Here is a 27,862-nt window from a genome sequence, read left to right as displayed (position 1 = left end):
TGGGAGGCCAAGGCAGGCAGATCACCTGAGGTCAGGAGTTCAAGACCACCCTGGCCAGTATGAATAAAACCCCCATCTCTACTAAAAAATAAAAATTAGCTGGGCGCGGTAGCAGGTGCCTGTAATCTCAGCTACTCGGGAGGCTGAGGCAGGAGAATCACTTGAACCCGGGAAAACGAGGTTGCAGTGAGCCAAGATTGTGCCACTGCACTCCAGCCTGGAAGACACAGCAAGATTCTGTCTCAAAAAAAAAAAAAAAAAAAAAGCCAGCCGTGGTGTACAGCTGTAGTCCCAGCTACTCAGGAGGCTAAGGTGGGAGGATCAGTTGAGCTCGGCTGCAGTGAGGTATGATCGTCCCACTGCCCTCCAGCCTGGGTGACACAGCAAGACACCATCTCACTGGGGGAAAGAAAAAAGCATACCTGTGGACCAGCACCATCCGTGACAGTGATATTAACCCCAAATGATCACCCTACGCCAAGATTTACCCAGGGGAGCTGTGCCCCTCACGTGACCTCAAACTGTTTGTTCGAGGCATCGTGGGTCAACTAATTAGAAAAACACTCCTCCTTTTGCTTTTTATGTTTCTTTCTTTTTTTGAGATGGAATCTTGCTCTGTCACCAAGGCTGGAGTGCACTGGCGTGATGTTGGCTCACTATCCTCCACCTCCCAGGTTTGAGCAATTCTCATGCCTCATCCTCCCAAGTAGCTGGGATTGCAGGCACGTACCACTACACCAGCTAATTTTTTTGTGTTTTTAGTAGAGATGGGGTTTCACCATGTTAGCCAGGCCGGTCTCGAACTCCTGACCTCAGGTGATCCGCTTGCTTCATCCTCCCAAAGTGCTGGGATTACGTGTGTGAGCCACCATGCCAGCCTACTTTTTATGTTTCTAACGTCCTTTGGCTGAAATTTATTTTTTTTCTTGGCTCTCAGGATGTTTTATAGCATCTGTGATATAGCAAAGCCTGAAGCAGAAGGTTTTTTTCAATTTCTTTACTACACCTTGAGATTAGACACCCCCAACTGAAGTATTTCTCTGTTTGAGGACATATTAGAAAATGGAATTGCAGCCAGGCACTGTGGCTCACACCTGTAATCCCAACGCTTTGGGAGGCTGAGGTGGATGGATCACTTAAGGGCAGCCTGGCCAACGTGGTGAAACACTGTCTCTATTAAAAGAAAAAAATTTAAATTAGCCAGGCACGGTGACGGCACCTGTAATCCCAGCTACTCGGGAGGCTGTGGCAGGAGAATCACTTGAACCTGGGAGGTGGAGGTTGCAGTGAGCTGAGGTCGTGCCATTGCACTCCAGCCTGAGCCACAGAGCAAAACACTGTCTCTAAAATAAAAAAAGAAAGAAAGTGCCGGGTGTAGTGGCTCATGCCTGTAATCCCACACTTTGGGAGGCCAAGGTGGGTGGATCACCTGGGGTCGGGAGTTCGAGACCAGCCTGACCAACATGGAGAAACCCCGTCTCTACTAAAAATACAAAAATAAGCCGGGTGTGGTGGCACATGCCTGTAATCCTAGCTACTCCAGAGGCTGAAGCAAGAAAACTGCTTGAACCCAGGAGGCGGAGGTTGCGGTGAGCGGACATCACACCATTGCACTCCAGCCTGGGCAGCAAGAGCGAAACTCAATCTCAAAAGAAAGAAAGAAAATGGAACGCAAATAAATCTAATATTTATTTTAGCAGAGTCAGACGAATTTGATGAAAATATCCTTTGGCAGTTTTTGTGTTTGACTGAGTAACATTTCCTTTCTTTTGTCTATCAGTTTTCAGGTGAAAATGGCGAGAGAATGAAAGAAAAGTATGGTGTGTTTTGTAGTGGCCACAATGAAGCTGTCAGTCATTATAAGTTGCTGCTTCAGCAAAACAAGAAATTCCAAAACTTGATTAAGGTAAAAACACAGTTTTTTAAATCAAAAACTTATATTCTTCGCTGTGGGTTTTTTCCACAGAATTGTAGAGTCTTGGGAATTGGGAAGTATAAGGCACCTGTTATGTAGCCGTGATTTTTAAGATTTGGTTTTGGTTTTAACCACAACCCCATTCAGAACACATCAGTGAAATCTTAGGTAGAATCCTGAGATGTTGGCTGGGCGCAGTAATCCTAGCACTTTGGGAGGCCGAGGTGGGCAGATCACGAGGTCAGGAGTTAGAGACCATCCTGGCTAACACGGAAACCCCACCTCTACTAAAAATACAAAAATTAGCTGAGTGTGATGGCACATGCCTGTGGCTACTCGGGAGGCTGAGGCAGGAGAATCCCTTGAACCCAGGAGGTGGAGGTTGCAGTGAGCCAAGATCATGCCATTATGCTACAGCCTGCGTGACAGTGCGAGACTCCATCTCAAACAAAAGAAACCTGAGATGTGAACCAAAGCAGGCCAGATGCAGAGTCTCACGCCTGCCAGATGCAGAGTCTCATGCCTGTAATTCTAGCACTTTGAGAAGCCAAGGTGGGAGGATCACTTGAGGCCAGGAGTTCGAGACCAGCCTGGGCCACATAGCAAGATCCTGTCTCTTCAAAAAATTTAAAAGTTAGCCAGGCACGATGGTGCACACCTGTATCCCCAGCTACTCCAGCAGCTAAGGAGGGAAAATCACTTGAGATCAGGAGTTTAAGACCAGCCTGGGCAACATAGCAAGACCCCATCTCTATTTTATATATATACATACGTACATATATATATATACACACACACACATATATATGTATACATATTAACAAAATCAATCAAAGAAAGCATATCTAGACTTTTTGCCTTGCCATGCCACAGTGGCCCCTGAGAGGCCCCTGCAGCCCTCAGCATGGGACCTGCTGACCATCACTTTTCAGACTGTTTGAATGACAAAGGATTTGTTTGAAGGGGCTGCCACAGGAACTGGCCCTCCAGAGCCAGCCTGTTTTGCCATGGGGATGCCAGCTGTCTTAAGGAGGGTTATTCCAAACCTCTGTCCCCTAGCTGGTCCCTGTTTGCCCCTGGGGCATGTAGAATAATCTTCCTGCCTCCTTTAGGTGAGAGTGGGTAGGTGCTCAGAGCCCAGCTAGAGTCAGCCAAGTCAAGGGAGACCCTACCTCCAGCACCCTACAAACCACACTTGGGGCCGGGTGTGGTGGCTCACGCCCATAATCCCAGCACGTTGGGAGGCCGAGGTGGGTGGATCACAAGGTCAGGAGTTCGAGACCAGCCTGGCCAACATGGTGAAACCCCCGTCTCTACTAAAAGTACAAAAATTAGCCAGGTGTGGTGGCAGGCACCTGTAATCCCAGCTACTTGGGAGGCTGAGGCAGGAGAATTATTTGAACCTGGGAGGCGGAGGTTGCAGTGAGCCGAGACTGCACCATTGCACTCTAGCCTGGGCAACAGCGAGACTCCGACTAAAAAAAAAAAAAAGAAACCGCACTTGGACTACAGGTAGTCGGTTCTATCAACGTTGACCTCTTCAGAGGCCCTAACACCGCTGATTCCACAAGAGCTGCATCACCTGTGACCTGGCCAGGACTTGGTTCTGCAGTGGCATTCTACACCCAGGGGTCCAAAGTCAGGAGTGACATGCATTTAAACTTCATTGCATTATAGGTAGGTGGGAATGGGAGAGAATCGTTTTGGAGCCGCAGTTCCTCGAAGCCGGGAGGGGGATTCCAATGAAACCTCCATCCATGGACTCTTGCAAATCCCACAGCGGCTCTGGTCCTCTTAAGTGGCTCCTTGCAAGTGCTGGCATCCCTAAAATGCATACAAGAGCAGCGGGAGCAAACAAGCAGAAAATGTGCTATGCTCCCGAGAGTGAGCGACTGGTGACCACTTTTGGTTCTCAGCCAGAGGTGAGCATCAGAAAGCACCAGGATGGGCATGGTGGCTCACGCTTGGGATCCCAGCACTTCTGGGGAGACCGAAGTGGGTGGATCACCACACCTGGCCTTTTGTGGCCTTTGTGTATACAGCAGGTGATCCCTGCTTTAGGTATTTCGTGTCTTTCTCCTCCAAAGCAGCAGAGGAAAGGTCTGGTGAGCAGAAAAAGGAAGGTGCCCCCAGCCTTGGCAGCCAATTGTTGACTAATTGGGCAGGAGCTGAGGTGTTAATGTGGGGTCTTGCTTTCCGTTTCTTAGAAAATTGGCAACTTCTCCATCGTGCGGCGGCTTGGTGTGCAGGAGTGCATTCTCCTGGTTACGCAGCGCATAACCAAATACCCAGTGCTGGTGGAGCGCATCGTCCAGAACACGGAAGGTAGGCCTCCTCCCCGCTGCCCCGCCCACCCGTGCTGCTACAGCCTGGGGCCCTCTCCCCGCACTCGCTCCCTGTTTTAGCAGCGGACTGGATAAATTCCCTTTGGAATCCACTTTGCTGGGTGCTGGAGTTTCTTTTCTTTTCTTTTTTTTTTTTTTGAGATGGAGTTTCGCTCTTGTTGCCCAGGCTGGAGTGCAGTGGTGCAATCTCAGCTCACTGCAACCTCCACCTCTCGGGTTCAAGCTATTCTCATGCCTCAGCCTTCTGAACAACTGGGATTACAGGCGCATGCCACCACGCCCAGCTAATTTTTGTATTTTTAGTAGAGACAGGGTTTCACCATGTTGGCCAGGCTGGTCTCAAACTCCTGACCTCGCAATCCACCCACCTCGGCCTCCCAAAGTGCTGGGATTACAGGCGTGAGCCACCACATCCGGCTCTTCTTTACAGGTGGGTGCCTGTAATCCCAGCTACTTGGGAGACTAAGGCAGGAGAATTGCTTGAACCTGGCAGGCAGAGGTTGCAGTGAGCCAAGATCATGACATTGCACTCCAGCCTGGGCCACAGAGTGAGACTCCATCTCAAAAAAAAAAAAAAACTGAACTCTGGGGCGTTGCACTTGTTTTGGAGAACCATTTGCATCTTGGGAGATCACAGTCGGGAAGTGATCTTGAGGGTCTTCTGAGTGGTGGCCTTGGAGAACACAACTCCTAGATCCCACATGCCCATATGTAGCGAGTGTGTCCACTTCTGTTGTGTTCGTGAAAGTGGAAAGGAGAGAAGCTAACTCTGCTGTGTGTGGCAGCTGGCACTGAGGACTATGAAGACCTGACCCAGGCTCTGAACCTCATCAAAGATATCATCTCACAAGTGGACGCCAAGGTCAGCGAGTGTGAGAAGGGCCAGCGCCTCAGGGAGATCGCAGGGAAGATGGACCTGAAGTCCTCCAGCAAACTCAAGAACGGGCTCGCCTTCCGCAAGGAAGACATGCTTCAGCGGCAGCTGCACCTGGAGGGCATGCTGTGTTGGAAGACCACATCAGGGCGCTTGAAAGGTAAAGGCCTGCCCCTGGCCACCTCTAGTGGGTGCCATCTTGGATAAGTGGTCGCCATCTTGGATTGGTGGGTACTCTTCTGATTGGTGGCACTATCCTGTATCTGTGGGTACCATTTTGGAGTGTTGGTTGCCATTTTGTATTGCTGGGTATCATGTTGGATTGGTGGCACCATATTGGATGGGTGGGTGCTATCTTGGCTTGGTAGCACCATCTTGGGAGTTTTGGGCACCCTCTTAGAATGGTGGGTGCCATCTTGGATCAGAGGGCATCATCTTGGATTGGTGGGTGCTATTTTGGATTAGTAGCTTCATCTCTAGTGGTGGCACCATCTTGGGAGTTGTGGGTGCCCTCTTAGAATGGTGGGTGCCGTCTTGGATCAGTGGGCATCATCTTGGATTGGCAGGTGCCATACTGGATTAGTAGCTCCATCTTTAGTTGTGGCACCATCTTGGAGTGGTGGCTGTCTTCTTTGAGTGGTGGGTACTCTCTTGGATTGGTGAGCACCCTCTTGGATTGATGGGTGCCATCTTGGATTGGTGGCACAGTCTTCGGAATGGTAGTACCGTCTTGGATCAGTCAGTGACTCCATCTTGGGTGCCCTCTTGAATCAATGGGCACCATTTCAGTTGGTGGGTGCCATCTTGGATTGGTGTCATGGTCTTGGGAGTGATGGTACCATCTTGGATCAGTGGGTGCCATCTTGGTTGCTGGTGCCATCTTGGATTGGTGGCACAGTCTTGGGAGTAGTGACATCATCCTGGATCAGTGAGCACCATCTTGGAATGGTGGCATCATCTTAGATGAGTAGGCTCCCTCTTGGATCAGTGGGTACCATTTTGATTGGTGGGTGCCATCTCGGATCAGTGAGATGGTCTTGGGAGTGATAGCACCATCTTTGATTAGTGGGTGCCATCTTGGACTGGTGGCATGGTCTTGGGAGTGGTGGCATCATCTTGGATCAGTGGGTGCCCTCTTGGATCGGTGGGCACCATGTTGGTTTGCTGGGTGTCAACTGACACAGAGCCACTGAGGTCTGGCTACTTCATGGCTGAAGGGAGGATATGAGCTGAGTCAGGATGAGCAAGGCAGCTGGTGTGTAGCATAACACGAGGTGGTTGTATCACCATTCCTCCTCCTCTGGTCTTTGGAAGGGTACAGTACAAACCAGGAGGGCACACTGAGTCATTGATTTCCAGATGGAAACCCAGGGTGTTAGCATCATGACACCCCAGGTTTGGACCCAGAATTCCAAACATGCTCAGCTGCCCATCTGGACAGTCACAGGCCAGCCTGCCTGCCATGGGCCCAGCCACTGAGAGGCCCCCATGTGGATAGAGAATACCCTCAGGACTGCTGATCATTGTCCCCAAGCATCCCACTTGCTGCCCGGAGTGTGGTCCAAGCCCTGCTTTCAAGATCCATGTTGCAGTTCAGACCAGAGTGCTCAGGATTTATCCCTGGGTTTCCTGTTCATTTTTGGAGCCTCTAGAGACATCCCAAGCTATCTATTCACATCAGCATCTTTAAAGAGCTTGAGAGAGTCATTGAGGTGGCCAAATGACAGCATTTGCCCACTGGTCATTTGAGTAGGAGTGTATTTCGCAGATAGATTTAGTGCCTTCTGCCCGCAAGGCACCAAGTTGGATGGTAAGAATACACCCCACGGGACAAGACCTGGCCCCTAGCCTCCTAGGGCTTCAGTCACTGGGGCTGAAAGAGAGAAACAAGCAAACAGAAAAACGAGTTCGAAGCTCAACTGATGCTTTAAGGAAGCCAGCAGGCTGTAGTGCAAGAGAATTAGCAAAAGTGTATCTGACTTAGACAGGGGTGTCAGAAGCAGCTCCCCAAAAATGGTGTTGCCCTTGAAACGCACATCTGACATGGATGGCAGCTGGCAAAAAGAGAGGGAGCTTGTGCAGGGAAAAATCCCCCTTATAAAACTGTCAGATCTCGTGAGACTCATTCACTATCACGAGAACAGCATGGAAAAGACCTGCCCCCATGGTTCAATTACCTCCCACTGGGTCCTTCTCACAGCACACGGGAATTCAAGAGGAAATGTGGGTGGGGACACAGCCAAACCATATCAGACACTCAAAGGTCAGACCCAGCAGGTGTGTTGTTACAGCAAAGAGAACTGCTTGAGCTCTGGACATGCAAGGGACTTAGAGGAGGCGAGGCAGAAAGGAAACTTCTTAGTCCAGGTGGAAACATCAAACTGCTTATACCTTCCTGGGAGGTGGCATCTGCTGGGGTGCCCAGAAAGACCTCCTGGCCTCCTTCCATGCTGTTTCCCCAGATGTCCTGGCTGTCCTGCTGACCGACGTGCTTTTGCTCCTACAAGAAAAAGATCAGAAATACGTCTTTGCTTCTGTGGTATGTATCCTCTCTTCAGACGAAGGGTAGGCTGGGTGCGATGGCTCATGCCTGTAATCACAACACTTTGGGAGGCCAAGGCAAGCAGATCACTTGAGGTCAGGAGTTCGAGACCAGCCTGGCCAACGTGGTGAAACTCAGTCTCTACTAAAAGTACAAAAATTAGCTGGGCATGGTGACCCACGTTGTAGTCCCAGCTACTCAGGAGGCTGAGGCAGGAGAATCACTTGAACCTAGGAGGTGGAGATTGTGGTGAGCCAAGATCATGCCACTGTTCCCCAGCCTGGGCAACAGAGTGAGACTCTGTCTCAAAAAAAAAAAAAAAAAAAAAAAAGGCCCTGGGACCTCGTGGGGGGTTGGCTGAAACTGTCCATGGGAGGTGCACCTGTGGGTTACCCAGGCCCATGTAGCTGGGATTACAGACGCCCACCACCATGCCTAGCTAATTTTTTGTATTTTTAGTAGAGACAGGGTTTCACCATGTTGGTCAGGCTGGTCTCCAACTCCTAACCTCAAGTGATCCTCCTGCCTTGGCCTCCCAAAGTGCTGGGATTATAGGCGTGAGCCATCACACCCAGCTGCTGGTGTGTTCTTAACCAGTGTGTTTGTTTACTGCGGCTGCTGTAAACAAAGTACCGGGTGGTTTAGACCACAGAAGTGTATTGTCTCACATTCCTACAGGCTGAAAGTCCAAGATCAAGGTGTCAGCACGGTTGGTTTCTTCTGAGGCCCCTTGGCTTATAGACAGCCGTCTGCTCCTTGTGTCTGCCTCACCTGGCCATTACTCTGTGTGTGTCTCTATGCTAATGTCCTCCTATTAGAAGGATGCCAGTTAGATTGGATTAGGGCCCGCCCATGACCTCATTTCACCATAATCATCTCTTTTTTTTTTTTTTTTTTTAAGACAGAGTCTTGCTCTGTCACCCAGGCTGGAGTGCAGTGGCACAATCTCAACTCACTGCAGCCTCCACCTCCCGAGTTCAAGTGATTCTCCTGCCTCAGCCTCCCATGTAGCTGAGATTACACATACCCACCACTACACCCGGCTAATTTGTGTATTTTTAGTAGAGATGGGGTTTCACCATTTTGGCCAGGCTGGTCTCAAACTCCTGACCTCAGGTGATCCACCCACCTCGGCCTCCCAAAGTGCTGGGATTACAGGTGTGAGCCACCATGCCCGAACCTTATTTACCTTTTTAAATAAGGCCTCATCTCCAAAGACAGCCACATGCTGAGGTACTGGGGGTCAGGACCTCATATGAATCTGTGGGGAACACAGTGCAGTTAAAATGTGCATTTTGCTGGTCTATGGAAGCATAGTCTCTTGAAGGATGCGTGACAGACTAGAAATACCCTTGGCTCTGGGTGGCCTGAGGCACAAGACAGAGATGGGTTTATTTGTTGTTATATACTACATACTGTTACAGTAATCTTTTGAGCTTTGTAGTGTGTATATGTAGTACTGATTACTTTTTTTTTTTTTGAGACCGAGTCTCTGTCACCAGGTTGGAGTGCAGAGGCATGATCTCTGCAACCTCTACCTCCTGGGTTCAAGCGATTCTCCTGCCTCAGCCTCTCGAGTAACTGGGATTATAGGTGCCCGCCACCACACCCAGCTACTGTGTGTATTTTTAGTAGAGATGTTGGCCAGGATGGTCTCGATCTCTTGACCTTGTGATCTGCCCACCTCAGCCTCCCAAAGTGCTGGGATTACAGTTGTGCAACACCATACCCAGCCCGCTGATTACTTTAGAAAAAAAATTTAAGCTGATGAAATTGACATATTATCTGGATGCTAAGGGGCAAGATGGCTCATGCCTGTTATCTCAGCACTTTGGGAGGCCGAGGTGGGAGGATCATTTGAGCCCACGAGTTCAAGACCAGCCTGGGAAACATAGTGAGACCCCTTCTGGGCATGGCAGCACACGCCTGTAATTTCAGCTACTCAGGGGGCTGAGGTGGGAGGATCGCTCAAACCCAGGTGGTCAAGGCTGCAGTGAGCCATGATTGCACCACTGCACTATAGCCTGGGTGACAGAGCAAGACCTGGCCTCCAAAAAAGTTAAAAAAAAAAAAAAAAAAAAGGATTCTAGGATTTTATTGCAATAATGTCTTTTTTTTCCCCTAGAGGGCAAAATATATCTGCTTTGAATTGTTTGAAAAGAAACAAGGAGCATGACCTCACCCCACCCCCATTAGTTCCCCTCACCAGGCCCATGACCTCGCTGCTGTTTGGGTGCGGTGGGGTAAAGGGGGACCTCCCCAATGCCCTCTACCCATGCAGGACTCGAAGCCACCCATCATCTCATTACAAAAGCTCATCGTGAGGGAGGTGGCCAACGAGGAGAAAGCGATGTTTCTGATCAGCGCCTCCTTGCAAGGGCCGGAGATGTATGAAATCTACACGAGCTCCAAAGAGGACAGGAACGCCTGGATGGCTCACATCCGAAGGGTCGTGGAGAGGTGAGTGTGAGGTTTGTTCTTGCTGGGTTTAAAAAGGAAAGAAACTGAGGCCAACACAAGAAGATCCAATATGAAGGAATTTATTCAGGCTCCCGGGCGAGGTTCTGCAGCCCGACAGGAGAGGCTGGAGAAGTCACACAGAGTCCTCTCAGTCGTGGGGTTTTTATAGGGAGTGAAGGAGCTCGATTGGTTGTGGGAGAGCAGGACTACTATTGGGTGAGGTTACAAGCCTTTGTTTGCATACAGGACTTGGCTGCTATTGGCTAGAAAGACTCGGCTGCTATTGGCTAGAAAGACTTGGCTGCTATTGGCTAGAATCACAAGACCCTGCTTGCATACTGGGTTCTTTAAGGGCAAGCCAGGCTGGGTGAGAAGGGGAAAAGGGAACAACCCGAGCATGTCCGAGCTTTCGGAAAAAAGGCAGGGGGATGTGCGTCCGAGCTCCCAGTGAGGCAATCGGCCTTACGGTGAGGAGGGCTTGGAGGGTCTCCCCACCCTGTATTCCTTCTGCTGACCAGTCCACCCTTGGCTTCGACGGTTGGCCATCGGCTGTGACCTTGAACTCCCTCATCCCAGCTTGGGCCCCATGATGCCATTCCAGCTCCTTCTGATGACTCAATGATGACGCAACCTGTTGGATGTGGAGGCCAACAGGCCCAGAAAGGCAGCCCTAACCTGGGCCTTTCTGCTCTTGTGGGCCATTGGCAGGCCCACGTGACATGGCGGGCTGTCTGCATTCGTGGGCCAGACTTACTGGAGCAGGTCACAGCATCTTGTCCTTCCTCCTTGGGCCCAGCACCTCTTAGGGCCCAGGACCAGCTGGCTTTCCCTCCCTGTTGTTTTTTTTTTTCTTTTTGAGACAGAACCTTGCTCTGTCACCCAGGCTGGAGTGCAGTGGCACAATCTCGGCTCACTGCAGCCTCAGCCTCCCAGGTTAAAGAGGTCCTCCTACCTCAGCCTCCCGATTAGCTGGGATTACAGGCATGAACCACTGCACCCGGCTTTTTTTTTTTTTTAAGAGTCAGGTTCTTGCTCTGTCACCCAGGCTGGGGTGCGCTGGCACAATCATAACTTACTGCAACCCCAAACTCCTGGGCTCAAGTGAACCTACCCCCTCAGTCTTCCAAGCAGCTGGAACTACAGGCACACACCACCACACCCAGCTAATTTTTTTATTTTTGTAGAGATGGGGCCTCACTCTGTTGCCCAGGCTGGTCTTAAACTCCTGGCCTCAAGCCATCCTTCTGCCTTGGCCTCCCAAAGTGTTGTGATTATAGGCATGAGCCACTATGCCTGGCCAGAACTCCCTCTCTTGGTGCCTGGAGGCTTCCTGGTGCTGTAGCCTGGTTCAGATCACCCCACCCCCATCCACAGTAGCTGTAGCTCTGTGGGGCTTGCAGCCTCCCACCTACACCTTGCAGGTCCCCTGCAAGCATGTTGTCCCCAGGACTCTTCCTCCAAGTCACAGGAAGGCAGGTAAAACCTCTTCCTGGTTATGCCCTGGTGCTTTGGGGCAGACAAATGCCAGTGGCTCTTTTTCTTCCCCTCATCGTCCTCCTGCACCATGAACAAGCTAAATCAGGGCCTGGAGCAGTGGCTCACACCTGTAATCCCAGCACTTTGGGAGGCTGAGGCGGGTGGATCAGGAGGTCAGGAGTTCAAGACCAGCCTGACCAAGATAGTGGAACCCCGTCTCTACTAAAAATACAAAAAATTAGCCAGGTGTGGTGGCACGCATCTGTAATCTCAGCTACTTGGGAGGCTGAGGCAGAGAATTGCTTAAACCCAGGAGGCGGAGGTTGCAGTGATCCAAGATTGTGCCACTGCACTCCAGCCTGGGCAACAGAGTGAGGAAAAAAAAAAGCTAAATTACTCCCAAAGTCAGAGACGGTCATAGTCTGTGCCGGAGGCTGGCCTGGCTGGGAAGCACAGTTACCCACCCGTCCCCTCTCCCTGCAGCTGCCCTGATGAGGAGGAGGGGCCCTTCAGCCTGGCGGAAGAGGAAAGGAAGGTGGTTGAAGCCCGAGCCACAAGACTCCGGGACTTTCAAGGTGAGGGGGAGACAGCGCTGTGGGCACAACCCTTGTGTGGTGAGCCCTGGGTCCCCCATCGGGACTGGCCATGGAGAGCAGACTGCCCCCCAGGTGACCTGTATAAAACCTCCCACGTGACCTGGTGTTTTCCCTCGGGCTGTGCTGTGTCCTGCAGCTCTATGAAGCATTAGAACGGTGTTGTGCCATGACATAGTGATTTCCAGAGGTCATTTAGCCCTTTGGGGGTATGTGGAAAAGGGACGGAGTAGAGCTTAGGGGCCCTGAGCCCCTTCCAGAGCCGACCATGCAGCCACACATGCCGTCACCAGCCCATCCTCATGCAGGCAGGAGCTTGACAGGGTGTCCCAGTCCCGTATGAAGGAATAGCACAGGGCTCCCACAACCTCCATCCAGAGCTTCCTCCTCCCTGTTTGTTTAATTATGTTATTGAGATGTAATTCACGCACCACGCCACTCACTCTCCCATGCGTTTGGTTCGGTGGCATTTTAGTGCATTTCCAGTTGTGCGGCCAGAACCACATTCACTTTAGAACATTCCACCTCCCTAGAAAAGAAGCCCCATCCCCCTTACCAGTCACTCCCCATCCCCTACCCCAACCCTGGCAACAGGAATCTCCTTCCTGTCTCTGTAGATTGGCCCGTCCTGGACACTCCATATAAATGGAGTCACACACTGCATGGCCTTTTGTGTCTGGCTTCTCTCGCTGAGTGTGGTGTTCTCAAGGTTCATCCACGTTCCGTGAGGGACCCTGTGGCCTGCAGCAAGTTCCCTTCTTCCCTTTCACTGTCTGTATTATTCATTTTTAGATTGGGTAATACTAAAACAGTAAGTGGCCTGGCCCAGTGACTCATACCTATAATCCCAGCACTTTGGGAGGTGGAGGCAGATGGATCACTCGAGGCCAGGAGTTGGAGACCAGCCTGGGCAACAGAGCAAGACCCTGCCTCTGAACAAAAGAAGAAATAGAAAGATATTCTCTTTACCAAGATACTCTTAACCATCTCAAATCCTTATCAAAAGCTATGGCATCCTACCCTAGGGACACTCCTGTTAAAATCTGGAGAAGGTTCAGACCACCCACTCTCTTTTTTTTTTTTTTGAGACAGAGTTTCGCTCTTGTTACCCAGGCTGGAGTGCAATGGCGTGATCTCGGCTTACCGCAACCTCCGCTTCCTGGGTTCAGGCAATTCTCCTGCCTCAGCCTCCTGAGTAGCTGGGACTACAGGCGCGCGCCACCGTGCCTAGCTAATTTTTTTGTATTTTTAGTAGAGACGGAGTTTCACCATGTTGACCAGGATGGTCTCAATCTCTTGACCTCATGATCCACCTGCCTCGGCCTCCCAAAGTGCTGGGATTACAGGCGTGAGCCACTGCGTCCGGTCAGGCCACCCACTCTCACCGTTATTATTTTCATCCTAAAGGTTCCAGTCAGGGTGATGAGGAAAGAAACAGCAATAAGATATTATTAGAGGCCGGGCGAAGTGGCTCACACCTGTAATCCCGGCACTTTGGGAGGCCAAGGTGGGCAGATCACCTGAGGCCAGGAGTTCGAGACCAACCTGACCAACGTAACGAAACCCAGTCTCTACTGAAAATACAAAAAAAATTAGTTGGGCATAGTGGCACATGCCTGTAATCCCAGCTACTTGGGAGGCTGAGGCAGGAGAATCGCTTGAACTGGGAGGCAGAGGTTACAGTGAGCTGAGATTGCACCACTGCACTCCAACCTGGGCAACAAGAGTGAAACTCTGTCTCAAAAAACAAACAAACAACAACAAAAAAAAAACAAAGCAAGATATTATTGGAAGCGAGAGGTAAAGTTATTTTCACATATGTCATGATTTTTTTGCCTGGAAAGCCCAGTAGTATCAACTGAAAAACTACTGACCTGGTAGGAGCGTTGAACAGTTTAGCTGAATGTGGTGCATATATATTGGCAATCACCAGTAGGAAGGTCTAATAAAATAAGTCCCTTTATAAGTCCAACAGGGGAAAAAAAAAAAAAAAAGATAAAACCCCAGAGGCTTAGAAGAGGAGTTAAGTGGAGAAAACCTTGACCCACAGGCCTGAAGAGAAACTTTCCTAATTAGAAAACTCAGTCTTTGTCAGGCACAGTGGCTCATGCCTGTAATCCCAGCATTTGGGCAGGCTGAGGCAGTTAGATTGCTTGAGTCCAGGAGTTCAAGACCAGCCTGGGCAATGTGGCAAAACCCCGCCTCTACAAAAAAAAAATGAAAAGAATTAATCAGGCACAGTAGCACATGCCTATGGTCCCAGCTACTCAAGAGGCTGAGGTGGGAGGATCCCTTGAGTCTGGGAGATCAAGGCCACCGCCTGCTTCATCTCCCAAGCATGCACCACCACACCCGGCTGTTTTTAAATTTCTTTGTAGACACAGAGTTTCATATTGTTGCCCAGGCTGGTCTCGAACTCCTGGCCTCAAGCTGTCCTCCTATCGCCTTCTAAAGTACTGAGATTATAGGCCTGAACCACCACATCTAACCTGATTTTTACAATCATATCTCAAAAAAGAAAGAAAACTCAGTTTTCTAAGGTTCTAAGTTGGTCCCAGACTAATAAATGGGCTTGATGCAATTGTCACTCACACCCTGCTGTGTTCGATTTTTTTTTTTTTTTTTTTTTTTTTTTGGAGATAGAGTTTTGCTCTTGTTGCCCAGGCTGGAGTGCAGTGGCACAATCTTGGCTCACCACTACAACCTCCGCCTCCTGGGTTCAAGCAATTCTCCTGCCTCAACCTCCTGAGTAGCTGGGATTACAGGCATGCACCACCATGCCCGGCTAATTTTGTATTTTCAGTAGAGACAGGGTTTCTCCATGTTGGTCAGGCTGATCTTGAACTCCTGACCTCAGGTGATCTGCCCACCTTGGCCTCCCAAAGTGTTGGGATTGCAGGCATGAGTCACTGCACCTGGCCTATTTTATTTTTTTTAGAGACAGGGTCTTGCTTTGTTGCCCAGGCTAGAGTGTAGTGGTGCAATCATAGCTCACTGCAGCCTTGAACTCCTAGGCTCAAGCAATCCACCTGCCTCACCTCCCGGGCGTGCACCAGCACACCTAGCTAATTTTTTTTTATTTCTTTGTAGAGACAGAGTCTCATGATATTGCCCAGGCTAGTCTCGAACTCCTGCCTGCATGCAGCTCTCCTACCTTTGCCTCCCTAAGTGCTGGGATTACAGGCCTGAGCCACCACAGCTAACCTGATTTTTATAACGAGGTGGAAAATAGAGGACAAGGCCATGCTCTCCCCCATCTCCCAGGAATGCAGGACACAGGGCAGCCTACCCCGGGGCACCAATGATCCCAGGGAAGGTCAACCGGGCTGACTGTCACATCACCTCCACTGTCACTTTGCAGAGCGGCTGAGCAAGAAAGACCAGTTGATCGCACAGAGCCTGCTAGAGAAGCAGCAGATCTACCTGGAGATGGCCGAGATGAGCGGCCTGGAAGACCTGCCCCAGCCCCGAGGCCTGTTCCGAGGAGGGGACCCATCCGAGACCCTGCAGGGGGAGCTAATTCTCAAGTCGGCCATGAGCGAGAGTAAGTTGGCTGCCCCCACCTCAAGGGTGCGGTCCTACCTGGGTGGACTTCTCAGGGGACCCCAGGCCTGTCCAGGACAGGCTTCTATCTGGAGGGGCCCAGGAGCGGTACTAACCCCCTACTGGTATCTGCTAGAGCCAGAAGGGCCTTAGATACAAGGCACTTTCTCACCATTCAACAACCGCTCTAATGCTCCCTGTGTGCAGAGGCTCTAAGGCTGGCTGTGGGGAGGACCTGAAGTTGACTGAGTCTGGTTCCCTTCCCACCAGAGGCTCCTCTTCTTCCTGGGAGGTGGGTCCCTGGTGATACCCCAGAAAAACTCACGCATGCTCCCTCGGTGGGTCCCCATGCACAGCTCCAGCACAGCTGCCAGGCCCTTGGGCTGGCAACTTGGGCAGGTGGTCAGTACCCAGTCTGCTTTTTTTTTTTTTTTTGAGATGGAGTCTTGCTCTGTCACCCAAGCTAGAGTGCAGTGGCATGATCTCAGCTCTACAACCTCTGCTTCCAGGGTTCAAGCAATTCTCCTGCCTCAGCGTTCCCAGTAGCTAGGACTACAGGTGTGCGCCACCACGCCTGGCTAGTTTTGTATTTTTACTAGAGACGGGGTTTCTCCATGTTGTTCAGGCTGGTCTTGAACTCCCGACCTCCGGTGATCCACCCGCCCTGGCCTCCCAAAGTCCTGGAATTACAGGTGTGAGCCACCACACCAAGCTTTTTTTCTTTTTTTTTTTTTGAGATGGAGTCTCGCTCTATCACCCAAGCTAGAGTGCAGTGGCGCAATCTCAGCTCACTGTAATCTCTGCCTCCTGAGCTCCAGATTCTCATGCTTCAGCCTCCCAAGTAGCTGGGACTACAGGCATGCACCACCATGCCTGGCTCATTTTTGTATTTTTAGTAGAGACGGGTTTCGCCATGTTGGCCAGGCTGGTCTCAAACTCCTGACCTCAAGTGATCTGCCTGCCTTGGGCTTCCCAAAGTGCTGGGATTACAGGTGTGTGGCCCCAGTCTGCTCTTTTTTTTTTTTTTTTTTTTTTTTTTTTTTCCGAGACGGAGTTTCGCTCTTGTTACCCAGGCTGGAGTGCAATGGCGCAATCTCGGCTCACCGCAACCTCCGCCTCCTGGGTTCAGGCAATTCTCCTGCCTCAGCCTCCCGAGTAGCTGGGATTACAGGCACGCGCCACTATGCCCAGCTAATTTTTTGTATTTTAAGTAGAGACGGGGTTTCACCATGTTGACCAGGATGGTCTCGATCTCTTGACCTCGTGATCCACCCGCCTCAGCCTCCCAAAGTGCTGGGATTATAGGCTTGAGCCACCGCGCCCGGCCCCAGTCTGCTCTTTCAACAATGAGGGAAGTAGACACAGCCCCTGCCTTCCAGAGCCTTTCCACAGAATAAAGCAGAGACTAGGGGTCAGCCTTTCTCCCTCCAGCCCCACTGACATCCTTCCATCCGGCTCCAGCAGCCGTTGTTCTTGTCCCCACCTCTTTGCCGGGCCACAGCCTGTTGGTCCTAGAGGGCTTTCCATGGACAGCACTTCCCTGCAAAATCACTCTCCCAAATGGCCATTGTCATACAATCAGTGTATGGTCATTGTCATGTAATATACCAAGTGTTTCCTGCTTGCCCTTAGTAGGGCCACATCCAGCATTCACCAGCCCCTGGCTCAGGGCGGCCTGGCAGAAGGGGTGGGAGGAGCCTGTACCCGCCCTCTCCATGGCTGCCCCACGGCCTTGTCCTCTCACTTAGACACAGATTGGCCTGTCCTGGTGTCCGTACCGGAAGTAAGGGTGTGCACAGGGATGGTGGGGCTGAAATGCCATGGCAGACAGTTGGGGCAGGCGATCACCACTCCAGTGAGTCCTCCATCTCCCCGGTCTCACTGCCCTAGCACTCCGTATTCCCCCGGCACACTTCCACAGGGCGACCTGTGCCTCCTGTCCCCTTCTTTCCACAGTCGAGGGCATCCAGAGCCTGATCTGCAGGCGGCTAGGCAGCGCCAATGGCCAGGCGGAAGACGGGGGCAGCTCCACAGGCCCGCCCAGGAGGGCCGAGACCTTCGGGGGCTACGACTGCACAAATAGCCCCAGCAACAGTAAGAGCAGGGCCGCCTCCCCTCCCGCCCCAGAGCGCCCCTCAGGATGCACATTCACTTATATGGGGTTTCTTGGAACCTTCTTTTTTTTGAGACAGAGTCTCACTCTGTGACCCAGGCTGGAATGCAGTGGCGTGATCTCTGATCTCTGCTCTCTGTAACCTCCACCTCCTGGGTTCAAGCTATTCTCCTGCCTCAGCTTCCCAAGTAGTTGGGATTACAAGCACACGCCACCATGCCCAGCTAATTTTTGTATTTTTAGTAGAGATGGAGTTTTGCCATGTTGGCCAGGCTGATCTCGAACTCCTGACCTCAGGTGATCTGCCCACCTCGGCCTCCCAAAGTGCTGGGATTGCAGGCGTGAGCCCCTGTGCCCAGCTGGTTTCCTGGAAACTTCTGTACCCCTCCAGGCATTGTTGGTTGTGTGGTGACAGCAGTACCCAGACCAGCCCACTCCTCTCCAGCAGGTGTCTGTGCTGCAGATGTCACCATTCGGGGACCAGCCTGGGTTTCCTACCTGGGTAGGGGCTCGGGGTGGACTGGGAAGGTTCCCTCTCCCGATGGGATGGCAGCATCCTCACGCCCCTGACTTGGGGTTCTCAGATGGCAGTTTCAAGAAGAAAGTTGGCAGCACCGACCCCAGGCCCCGAGACTGGCAAGGCCCCCCAAACAGCCCAGACTTGAAGCTCGGTGACAGTGACATTCCTGGGGGCTCCGAGGAATCACCACAGGCGGTACGTGGATATCCGTGTGCTCGGCGCAGTCCGAGTTGCCATAAGGATTCATGCATGTGAGCAGCTTCTGCTGGGGCTGTCTAGTTTCCGTCTTACCAACATTGACAAGCACTGTTCCATTTCAATAATAATATCTCAGCCCAGATTAAGTCGCTGGCAGGGGATTTCTTCCTGCAGCCTTCTGGGAAAAGCAAGAGGTCCCCAGGAGGAAGGCTGAGGAGGGGACAGGCTCAGGGCACTCACCATGGCTTCATCAACAGGCGAGGAACCCCCTACAGGGACTACCAGCTTTCAGCCGGGGCAGGTGTGGTGGCGCCTACCAGATGCCAGATCTCCCCAGCTGTTCCCTTCCCATTGAATCAAATGGCCAGGTGCCTACTCAGCCTTGCCCACGTTAGAGGTGCGAGGCCAAGGCCAGCTGCCTCTGCTCAGCTCTGAGGCTTGGACTTGCCTCTGTGGCCAGATCTGGCAGCCACCCAGGCTTTATAGCCAAGCCCACTCTGCCTCCTAGGCAGCCCAGCCCCTCATTTTCCAAATACCCAGATTTGTACAAGTCAGATGACCGCCGGGCCTGTGTCCCCTGTCATAACCTGGTCCTGGGTCCTTCCTGTTACGCATACAAAGGGATGTATTTTCAATAATAAGCAGGGGCTGGGTGCGGTGCCTCACACCCATAATCCCAGTGTTTTGGGAGATAAGGTCTCTCTCTGTCACCCAGGCTGGAAGGCAGTGGTGTGATCACAGCTCACGCAGCCTCTAACTCCTAGGCTCAAGCGATCCTCCCACCTCAGCCTCCCAAGTAGCTGGGACTACAGGTGCACACCCCCACACCTGGCTAATTTTTTAAATTTTTGTAAATAACGGGGTCTCACTATGTTGCCCAGGCTGGTTTCCAGCTCCTGGGCTCAAGCAATCCTCCTGCCTTGGCCTCCCAAAGAGATGAGATTACAGGCAAGGTCGCCATGCCTGGGCCTGGGAGGATCACTTGAGGCCAGGAGTTTGAGACCAGCCTGGGCAAGACCACATTTCAACAAAATATTTTTAAAACAGCTGATCCTTTGACTGGGTGCGGTGGCTCATGCCTGTAATCCCAGCACTTCAGGAGGCCAACTCAGGGGGATCACTTGAGTCCAGGGTTCAGTACCAGCCTGGCTAACATGTTGAAACCCTGTCTCTGCTAAAAATACAAAAGTTAGTTGGGCTTGGTGGTAGACACCTGTAATCCCAGCTACTCGGGAGGCTGAAGTGGGAGGATCACTTGAACCCAGGAGGTAGAAGTTGCAGTGAGCTGAGATTTCGCCACTGCACTCCATCCTGGGCAACAGAGCAAGACTTCGTTTCAAAAAAACTAAAATTAAAATTTAAAATGGCTGCCGATCTGTGCTTCTGAAATGACCTTGGTGGAAAAACATTTTTTTAAATGGCTGCCAGGCGTGGTGGCTCATGCCTGTAATCCTAGCACTTTGGGAGGCCAAGGCAGGTGATCATCTGAGTTCAGGAGTTCCAGACCAGCCTGACCAACTTGGTGAAACCCCGTCTCTACTAAAAATACAAAATTAGCCAGGCATGGTGGTTTAAGGCTAATTGGGAGGCTGAGGCAGGAGAATCACTTGAACCAGGGAGGTGGAGGTTGCAGTGAGCCGAGATCATGCCATTGCCATTGCACTCCAGCCTGGGCAACTAGTCTTTATTTTTATTTTTCCAATTTTTTTTCCCCCACCTGCAACTGTCTTGATCTAGTTATAACAACCAGTCTTAAAATAAAAGATAATAATAAATAAAAATAGCTGATCCTAGTGGTGCACACCTGTAGTCTCAGCTACTCGGGAGGCCGAGGTGGAAGGATGGGGCCACTACACTCTAGAGCAAGACCCTGTCTCAAAAAAAATAAAGAAAGAAGAAGAAGCAGGCTTGGGTCTGGTCGGATGGGTTTTGAGCCGCTCTCTGTGGTTTGACGGTGGGTGTCTTCCCAGGTGGAGGCGCCAGGCACGCAGTCTGATCCCGGTCTGCCCACCGTCCTGGAGTCGGAGGTAGGCGCCCACTGTCCATCCTCCCGGTGCCGTGTACACGCGTGTGTGGCCTCAGGCCCGAGAACTAGCGTCAATCTCCCTCTCCTCCCCGCAGCTTGTCCAGCGGATCCAGACGCTGTCCCAGCTGCTCCTGAACCTGCAGGTATGGGGGCAGGGTGGAGCCAGCCACACATGCCCTTTCCGGGTAGGCTAGACACGGGTGCGGCTCTCACCTGCCTGGCCCTGGCCTTCTGCAGGCGGTCATCGCCCACCAGGACAGCTATGTGGAGACTCAGCGGGCAGCCATCCAGGAGCGCGAGAAGCAGTTCCGTCTGCAGTCGACGCGCGGGAACCTGCTGCTGGAACAGGAACGGCAGCGCAACTTCGAGAAGCAGCGGGAGGAGCGTGCGGCCGTGGAGAAGCTACAGAGCCAACTGCGGCAGGAGCAGCAGCGCTGGGAGCGTGAGCGCGAGCGACAGCGGCAGGAGCTGGAGCGCGCAGGCGCAAGGCTGCAGGAGCGCGAGGACGAGGCGCGGCAACTGCGCCAGCGGCTGGAGCAGGAGCGCGCCGAGCTGGAGCGCCAACGCCAGGCCTACCAGCACGACCTGGAGCGGCTACGTGAGGCCCAGCGTGCCGTGGAGCGCGAGCGGGAACGCCTGGAGCTGCTGCGCCGCCTCAAGAAGCAGAACACCGCGCCGGGCGCGCTGCCACCTGATGCACTGGCCGAGGTGAGCGCCCAGCAGCCCGTGTGCACAGGTGGGGGGTGGGGGTGTGACCATTTTGCACGTGCATTTGCACAAGCACGTGTATGCGACGGGGTGCGCAGGTGCGTGCATGAGTGTAAACGAGCGAACAGCGTGAGATAGCCTTGCATTCACAGCACATGCCGCAACACAGAACCTTTCTTAGAGCTCGTTAAATGCTTAACAGAACGCTGTTGCTCAAAACGTTCCATAAATGTTAAAAACTTAAAAAAAAAAATGCACTCCTGTAATCCCAGCACTTTGGCGCAAGCAAGAGTTCCAGACCAGCCTGGGCAACACGGCGAAACGCCTTCTCTATAAAAAAATAACTATAATGAGCTAGGCGTGGTGGTGAGCACCTGTAGTCCCTGCTACTTGGAAGCTGAGGTGAGAGGATCACTAGAGCCCGGGAGGTTGAGGCTGCCATGAGCCGTGATCACGCCACTACACTCCAGCCTGGGCAACAGAGTGAGACTCTGTCTCAAATAAAAAAAAGGGCCTTCGTGGTGGCTCATGCCTGTAATCCCAATACTTTTAGGAGGCCGAAGCGGACAGATCACCTGAGGTTGGGAGTTCAAGACTGGCCTGACCAACATGGAGAAACCCCATCTCTACTAAAAATACAAAAAATTAGCCAGGCATGGTGGTGCATACCTGTAATCCCAGCTACTCGAGAGACCGAGGCAGGAAATTGCTTGAACCTGGGAAGCGGAGGTTGTAGTGAGCCAAGATTGCCCCATTGCACTCCAGCCTGGGCAACAAGAGGGAAACTCCATCTCAAAAAAAAAAAAAAAAAAAGAAGCTGGGTGCTGTGGTGTGCGTCCCAGCTACTTGGGAGGCTGAGGCCAGAGGATTGTTTGAGACCAGGAATTTGAGACCAACCTGGGCAACATAGTGAGAACTCGTCTCTAAAAAAAATTACAAAAATTCGCAGGGTGTAGTGCCGCATGCCTTTAGTCCCAGCTACTTGGGAAGCTGAGGCAGGAGGATCATTTGAGCCTAAGAGGCTCAAAAGCTATGATTGTGCCACTGCACTCTAGCCTGGGTGACAGAGCAAGACTGTGTCTCAGAAAACAAATTTATAAAACCATGGATTGTGTGAACAGATGTGAACATGAATGTGTGTGACATGTTTGTATATGAGTGTCTAACAGTTTGGGTGCCACTGACTGTCACCACAGCTATGCATATTTAGCAAGTATTGGGGACAGGCAATGACTGGCAGCTCCTTCAGGCTGCACCTAGCTCTGTCCAGAACGGGAGAGGTCGAGGGTCTCCTGTGCACGACCCTCGGGGACTCTCCAGAGGCCGCACAGCAGGAACCTCGCATTGCAATGTATCTGCTGTTGTCCCCCCAGGCCCAGCCCCCCAGCCACCCTCCCAGCTTCAACGGGGAAGGGCTGGAGGGGCCTCGGGTGAGCGTGCTGCTGTCCGGCGCTGGGCCAGAGTACACAGAACGCCCTGAGGTGGCTCGCCGGGACAGTGCCCCCGCCGAGAGCCGGCTGGCCAAGAGCGACGTACCCATCCAGCTGCTCAGTGCCACCAACCAGTTCCAGAGGCAGGCGGCTGTGCAGCAGCAGATCCCCACCAAGCTGGCGGCCTCCACCAAGGGTGGCAAGGACAAGGGCGGCAAGAGCAGGGGCTCCCAGCGCTGGGAGAGCTCAGGTGAGCCGGCCCCGCCCCCTCCACCTGGCCCTGGAAGGTGCAGCCATGGGCAACCGGTCAGGCTCTAGGGGCTTGCTGGGAGCCAGGAGGCATGGGACACCTGTGTCACCCTCCAGAGAGGAAAACCAGAAGGGCACAGCTGGCATCATGGCTGAGGCCACCCACATAGGGCCATGTTTGGTCTCCAGCCCCAAAACTGAGATGGCCCACCCTCTGTCCTTTCTCCACCTCAACCCTCAAACAGCGGGATGGGGACTGGGAGCCTCAGAAAAGGACACAGGCAAGAAGGCGGAGAGCCCTGGCCACCTGGAATAAGCACAGCTGGGGCTGGGACAGGTGCAGGCCCTTCTGCTGAAGGTCCCTGTTCCACAGAGAGGGACACGGAGCCCAGAGCGGCCCCAGTGTTTCCACGGAGGGCGCCCAGGGGCTCCTTTGATCCAGGAGCCAGCCCTACTTTTCTGGGGGACAACCAGGATGTCCTGGGACCTTTCCTGGAGAGCGGGGGCTGTGTCCCGTGGCTGCCAGGGCCTGTGCTGTTTCCATAGGAGGCTCAGCCTCCTCTCCAGATGCTGGCTGACTCCCAGGCCCTTCTGCAGCACGGGTAGAGCCATTCTCCCTGAATCCAGGGCTTAGCATCTGAGCAGCTCAGGCCACAGGATCCAGGCTGCTGTGGGAAGTATCAGCTGGGTATGGCCGGGCCCTCTGCTCTCTGAGGCTGCCCTGGGGGGTAAGGGCGACTGGCCAGCCTGGAGCCGGCCCAAGCGCCTTCCCTCTTCCAGCGTCCTTCGACCTGAAGCAGCAGCTGCTGCTCAACAAGCTCATGGGGAAGGATGAGAGCACATCCCGGAACCGCCGCTCGCTGAGCCCCATCCTGCCTGGCAGCCACAGCCCTGCGCCCCCACCAGGTGAGCCCCCACCCATCATGAGCCCAGGCCCAGGGCAGCCGGGCCGCCGGCACCACCCAGAAACTGCTCACAGTCTGGACCCCCTCTCTGTTCCAGACCCTGGCTTCCCCGCCCCGAGCCCACCACCAGCCGACAGCCCCTCTGAGGGCTTCTCTCTCAAGGCCGGGGGCACAGCTCTCCCACCCGGGCCCCCAGCTCCCTCGCCACTGCCAGCCACACCACTCAGCGCCAAGGAGGATGCCAGCAAGGAAGACGTTATCTTCTTCTAAAAGGGCCATGACTCAAGGTGCAAGGCCCCTCCCTGCCCTGCCCACCCTTCCTGCTCTCTGGGGACCCCCATGGGGTCACCATGCCCACCGAGCTGTCCCCCCCTCTTCCTGAGCAAACGGTGATGACCGCCTGGCTGGGCCCATCCTGGTGGTGCTCCAGGCCTCGTGGCTCCTTCTGTAGGATTAGCGGTGGTGCCTGGGTCACTTTCTGAACCTCTTTTTTTTTTTTTTTTTCAAAAAGGAAAGTTTTTAATGGAAAGTTGAGCCAGAACTAATCCAGGGAGCTGTCTGAAATAGAGCGCCCCATCCAGGTGGCGGGGAGATCACCTCCGAGCTGTTTTTCCGAGGCAGTGAGGAGCGGTGCCAGCTCTGCATGGAGCCAGGGACAGGGCCGACCTCGCTCTGAGAAGGAGCTGCCGGCTGGGCCCACGCTCCACGGTCATGTGCGACACGGAGCCAGGGATTAGGGCGCCAGGAGGGGCCGGTGGCGTCAGCAGCATCTGTCCCCGGAATCAGGCAGAATCCACGTCCCAAGCAGAGACCCATGCAGGTTCACCGTGAACCTCAGGGCCAGAGAATGAGCCAGGCACGGGGGCAGGGGCAGAGAGGGCCACGGGCAGGTCCCACTGAGGGGACACCAGTGGCACTCCGGGCAGGTTCTGTGGGTTCGGATGCCCATTGCGAAAGGGGCTGACCTTTGCTCCTTTTTACTTGGCACCAATTTTGAAACCAGCTGGTTCCCAAAATCTGCTTCCCCAGGGCACCCGTCGTCATTCACACGCTCAGCCTGTCTTGGGGGCGGGCCTCTAGCTTCAGCCAGGGCGGGTACACACCTCCGGCGCAGGGTCCTCAGCCCCCGGGAAATGAGCTCCCAGAGCTGGGGTCCCACCTTCCGGGCGGGGGCTGGCACATCACAGACTGTCTAGAGCGCCGCGCTCCGGGGCATGGGAGGAAGTGCCTAGAGACGCTGTGGCGAGCGGACAGGTGGCCACCAGGCGGGCCCCTCGCTTGCATGAGCTGCTGCAGCCCCTGGTCCACCACCCCAGAGGAGTGGAGGAAGGAGGTGCTGGACAGTGTCGAAGGTGCTGGGATGTCCCGAGGTGGTCAGATCCACCCATGATCTGGCTCTGGTGGAGGAGGGGCACATTTCAAGCCTTGTTCTGCACCCCAGGGTTCCCCACGAAACCTCCTGAAGCATTGGTGGCAGGACTGGGTCCTGGCTGGTTGTCCTTGTTCCCAATGGGGCATGTGTGCCCCCCGCTCCCCCAGGGCCAAGTCCTTCTCCCAAACCCAGGGTCCCGGGAACCACAGATCTGGGGGCATTCGGCTCTCCTCCCACTGCACTGGCAGAGCCACTCCTGTGATGCTGAATACAGTGAATGGGGACATTGCCGCCACGCGGGGACAGATGGGCACAGGGGAGGGGAAACTCCGTCAGAAGTGCTCCCCTGGGCAGAGGCACCCACTGGGTGCTGTGGGCTCCAAAGGGGACAGGGCAGGAGCTGATGCCGAACAGGAACCAGAGCCGCACAGCCCGTCAGTGACAAGGTCCTGAGAACACAGTGAGTGGCTGGGCATCCCCAGGCTCCCAGTCCCTCGGAGGACCTTGACTCCACTCAGCCCGGTCCTTTGCTAGCAGCAACACTCTCCGCCCTGTGACCCGAGCGTCCCCGCCCCCCTGTCAGATCCCCTCTGTGCCATGTTTTAATCAGTGTTTTGTATTTTTGTACTGAGTACCGGAGCACTTTACAAAAGCTGACTGTACGTTCCTGTTCTGTTGTGAAGAGAACATTCCCGGACCCTCACACCCGCTGAGCTGGCATGCGCCAGTCCAGCCCTCTGAGACGCTACAATTCCTTGGATGGGAGAGAAGTTCAGGGAATTTCTGCTTGGCCACGTGGTGGGAACCCACATCCCCGCCACATGGCCAAGGGGTCTCAGTCGTGCTACGCGTGGGGTGGCGGCGTTTACAGCCCTGCCCTCACCAGTGCCCTCGGCCATTCCTGGGTGGAGCCCGATTTTCTTTGTAAAGTGACAGTCGAGCAAATGTTCATACTTTCGTGGGATCTGCACGCGTCTTCGTCAGTTGTGGTCATGATCTTAGTCACCTGCTAATTATTTTTACAATGATTACAACATTTCCTCACCAAGGGATATTTCTGACCCACCTTAGAACTTAAGACCTGATTCTAGCAATAAACGTGTCCAAGATGAGGAGTGACTGGCATGGGTGTTCTTGGGGGTTTTGTTTTAGGATCATCTTCTGCTCAAACGTCGCTGCAGGAGTAGCAGGTTCTGGGGTTCTGGTAGGGGGCTCTCCATGGCTTCTGCACCTCACCTCGCCCCCCTGCCCTCTGTGTCCTGCTCAGAAGACCCCTTCAGGTCCAATCCCCAGTCGTTGGTTTTGTTTGTTGGTTTTGGGGTTTTTTTTTTTTGGTTTTTTTTGAGATGGAGTCTCGCTCTGTCACCCAGGCTGGAGAGCAGTGGCGTGATCTCTGCTCACTGCAACCTCCGCCTCCCGGGTTCAAGCACTTCTCCTGCCCCAGCCTCCTGAGTAGCTAGGATTACAGGCGCACACCACCACGCCCTGCTAATCTTTGTATTTTTTAAGTAGACACAGGGTTTCAATACGTTGGCCAGGCTGGTCTTGAACTCCTGACCTCAAGTGATCTGCCCGCCTCAGCCTCCCAAAGTGCTGGGATTACAGGCGCAGGCAGGAGTTGGGCATGGAGGTGCCTCTGTAGGTTCTGCCCACTGGGTACGCTTGAGGCTTTCGTGGAGCCTCCACAGCCCAGCTTTGCTGATCCTTTTGCTTTTAATCTGGAATAACCCCCAAGACTGTAACTTTCAGTTCCTCTGTCTGGTGTGAGAGGCAGCTTGGCTGTGGGTGTTCAGTCGTCATTTCCACCTGGTCTGAGTACCAGTCCAGTGAGGCAGGGACACTGCCGTTTCAACAGAGGGTTTCCCGTCACGAGATAAATAGGTATAAAGTCGATCACTGGATCACCATGAAGTGCAAACGGGACTCTCAGGCAGCACTGTCCACCAGAAAGATGATGCAAGCCACGTGTGGAATTTTTCACTGGTAGTAGCCATGTTAAAAAAGTAAAAGGAGGGCTGGGTGCCGCGGCTCACACCTGTCATCCCAGCACTTTGGGGAGGCTGAGGCAGGAGGATGGCTTGAGCCCAGGAGTTCAAGACCAGCCTGGGCAACATAGTGAAACCCCTTCTCCACGAACAAAAAAAAAATTAGCCAGGTATGGTGGTGTGCACCTATAGTCCCAGCTACACAGGAGGCCGAGGCAGGAGAATTGCTTGAGCCCAGGGGTTTGAGGTAGCAGGCAGCTATGATCATGTCACTGCACTGCAGCCTGGGCAACATGGTGAGACCCTGTCTCTAAGGGGTTAAAAAAAAAGGGAAATTTGAGAGATTGAAAAAAGAAATGAATTTTTAAAAAAAAAGAAAAGAAAAAGGTGAAAATAATTTACTATTTTTTTTTTTTTTTTTTTTGAGATGGAGTCTTGCTCTGCCTCCCAGGCTGGAGTGCAATGGTGCCATCTTGGCTCACTGCAACCTCTGCCTCCCAAGTTCAAGCAATTCTTCTGCCTAAGCCTCCTGAGTATAGCTGGAATCACAGGCCCCCGCCATCATGCCCAGCTAATTTTTGTATTTTTGTAGAGACAGGGTTTCACAA

At 53.1% G+C, this 27,862-nt stretch overlaps 1 protein-coding gene across 6 annotated transcripts in view; it reads left to right on the top strand.

The window, feature by feature from the left end:
• ARHGEF18 (Rho/Rac guanine nucleotide exchange factor 18) overlaps positions 1-26,381 on the top strand; it is a 116,598-nt gene extending 90,217 nt beyond the window's left edge. For 2 of the 6 annotated variants that reach the window (XM_064381994.1, XM_012436211.3), the window contains 16 exons: positions 1,781-1,906; positions 4,123-4,240; positions 5,046-5,294; positions 7,597-7,673; positions 9,958-10,136; positions 12,096-12,187; positions 15,567-15,749; positions 17,705-17,842; positions 18,446-18,576; positions 20,550-20,606; positions 20,701-20,748; positions 20,843-21,313; positions 22,687-22,993; positions 23,773-23,898; positions 23,995-24,184; positions 24,409-26,381. In XM_064381994.1, coding sequence (XP_064238064.1) covers positions 1,781-1,906; positions 4,123-4,240; positions 5,046-5,294; positions 7,597-7,673; positions 9,958-10,136; positions 12,096-12,187; positions 15,567-15,749; positions 17,705-17,842; positions 18,446-18,576; positions 20,550-20,606; positions 20,701-20,748; positions 20,843-21,313; positions 22,687-22,993; positions 23,773-23,898; positions 23,995-24,167 — 2,475 coding nt within the window. In that variant the 3' untranslated portion in view covers positions 24,168-24,184; positions 24,409-26,381. Of the gene's footprint in view, positions 1-1,780; positions 1,907-4,122; positions 4,241-5,045; positions 5,295-7,596; positions 7,674-9,957; positions 10,137-12,095; positions 12,188-15,566; positions 15,750-17,704; positions 17,843-18,445; positions 18,577-20,549; positions 20,607-20,700; positions 20,749-20,842; positions 21,314-22,686; positions 22,994-23,772; positions 23,899-23,994 lie in introns of all 6 variants that reach the window. The other 4 variants (XM_064381996.1, XM_012436210.3, XM_064381995.1 and 1 more) reach the window with 2 other exon arrangements.
• The last annotated feature ends 1,481 nt before the right edge of the window (positions 26,382-27,862 follow it).

The sequence above is a fragment of the Aotus nancymaae genome, unplaced genomic scaffold, assembly GCF_030222135.1.
Source record: "Aotus nancymaae isolate 86718 unplaced genomic scaffold, 86718_ANA_hifiasm-v0.15.2.pri h1tg000028l, whole genome shotgun sequence".
Lineage (NCBI taxonomy): Eukaryota > Metazoa > Chordata > Mammalia > Primates > Aotidae > Aotus > Aotus nancymaae.
The sequence above is the reverse complement of the archived record's forward strand: the minus strand, read 5'-3'. Positions and strand labels throughout refer to the sequence as shown.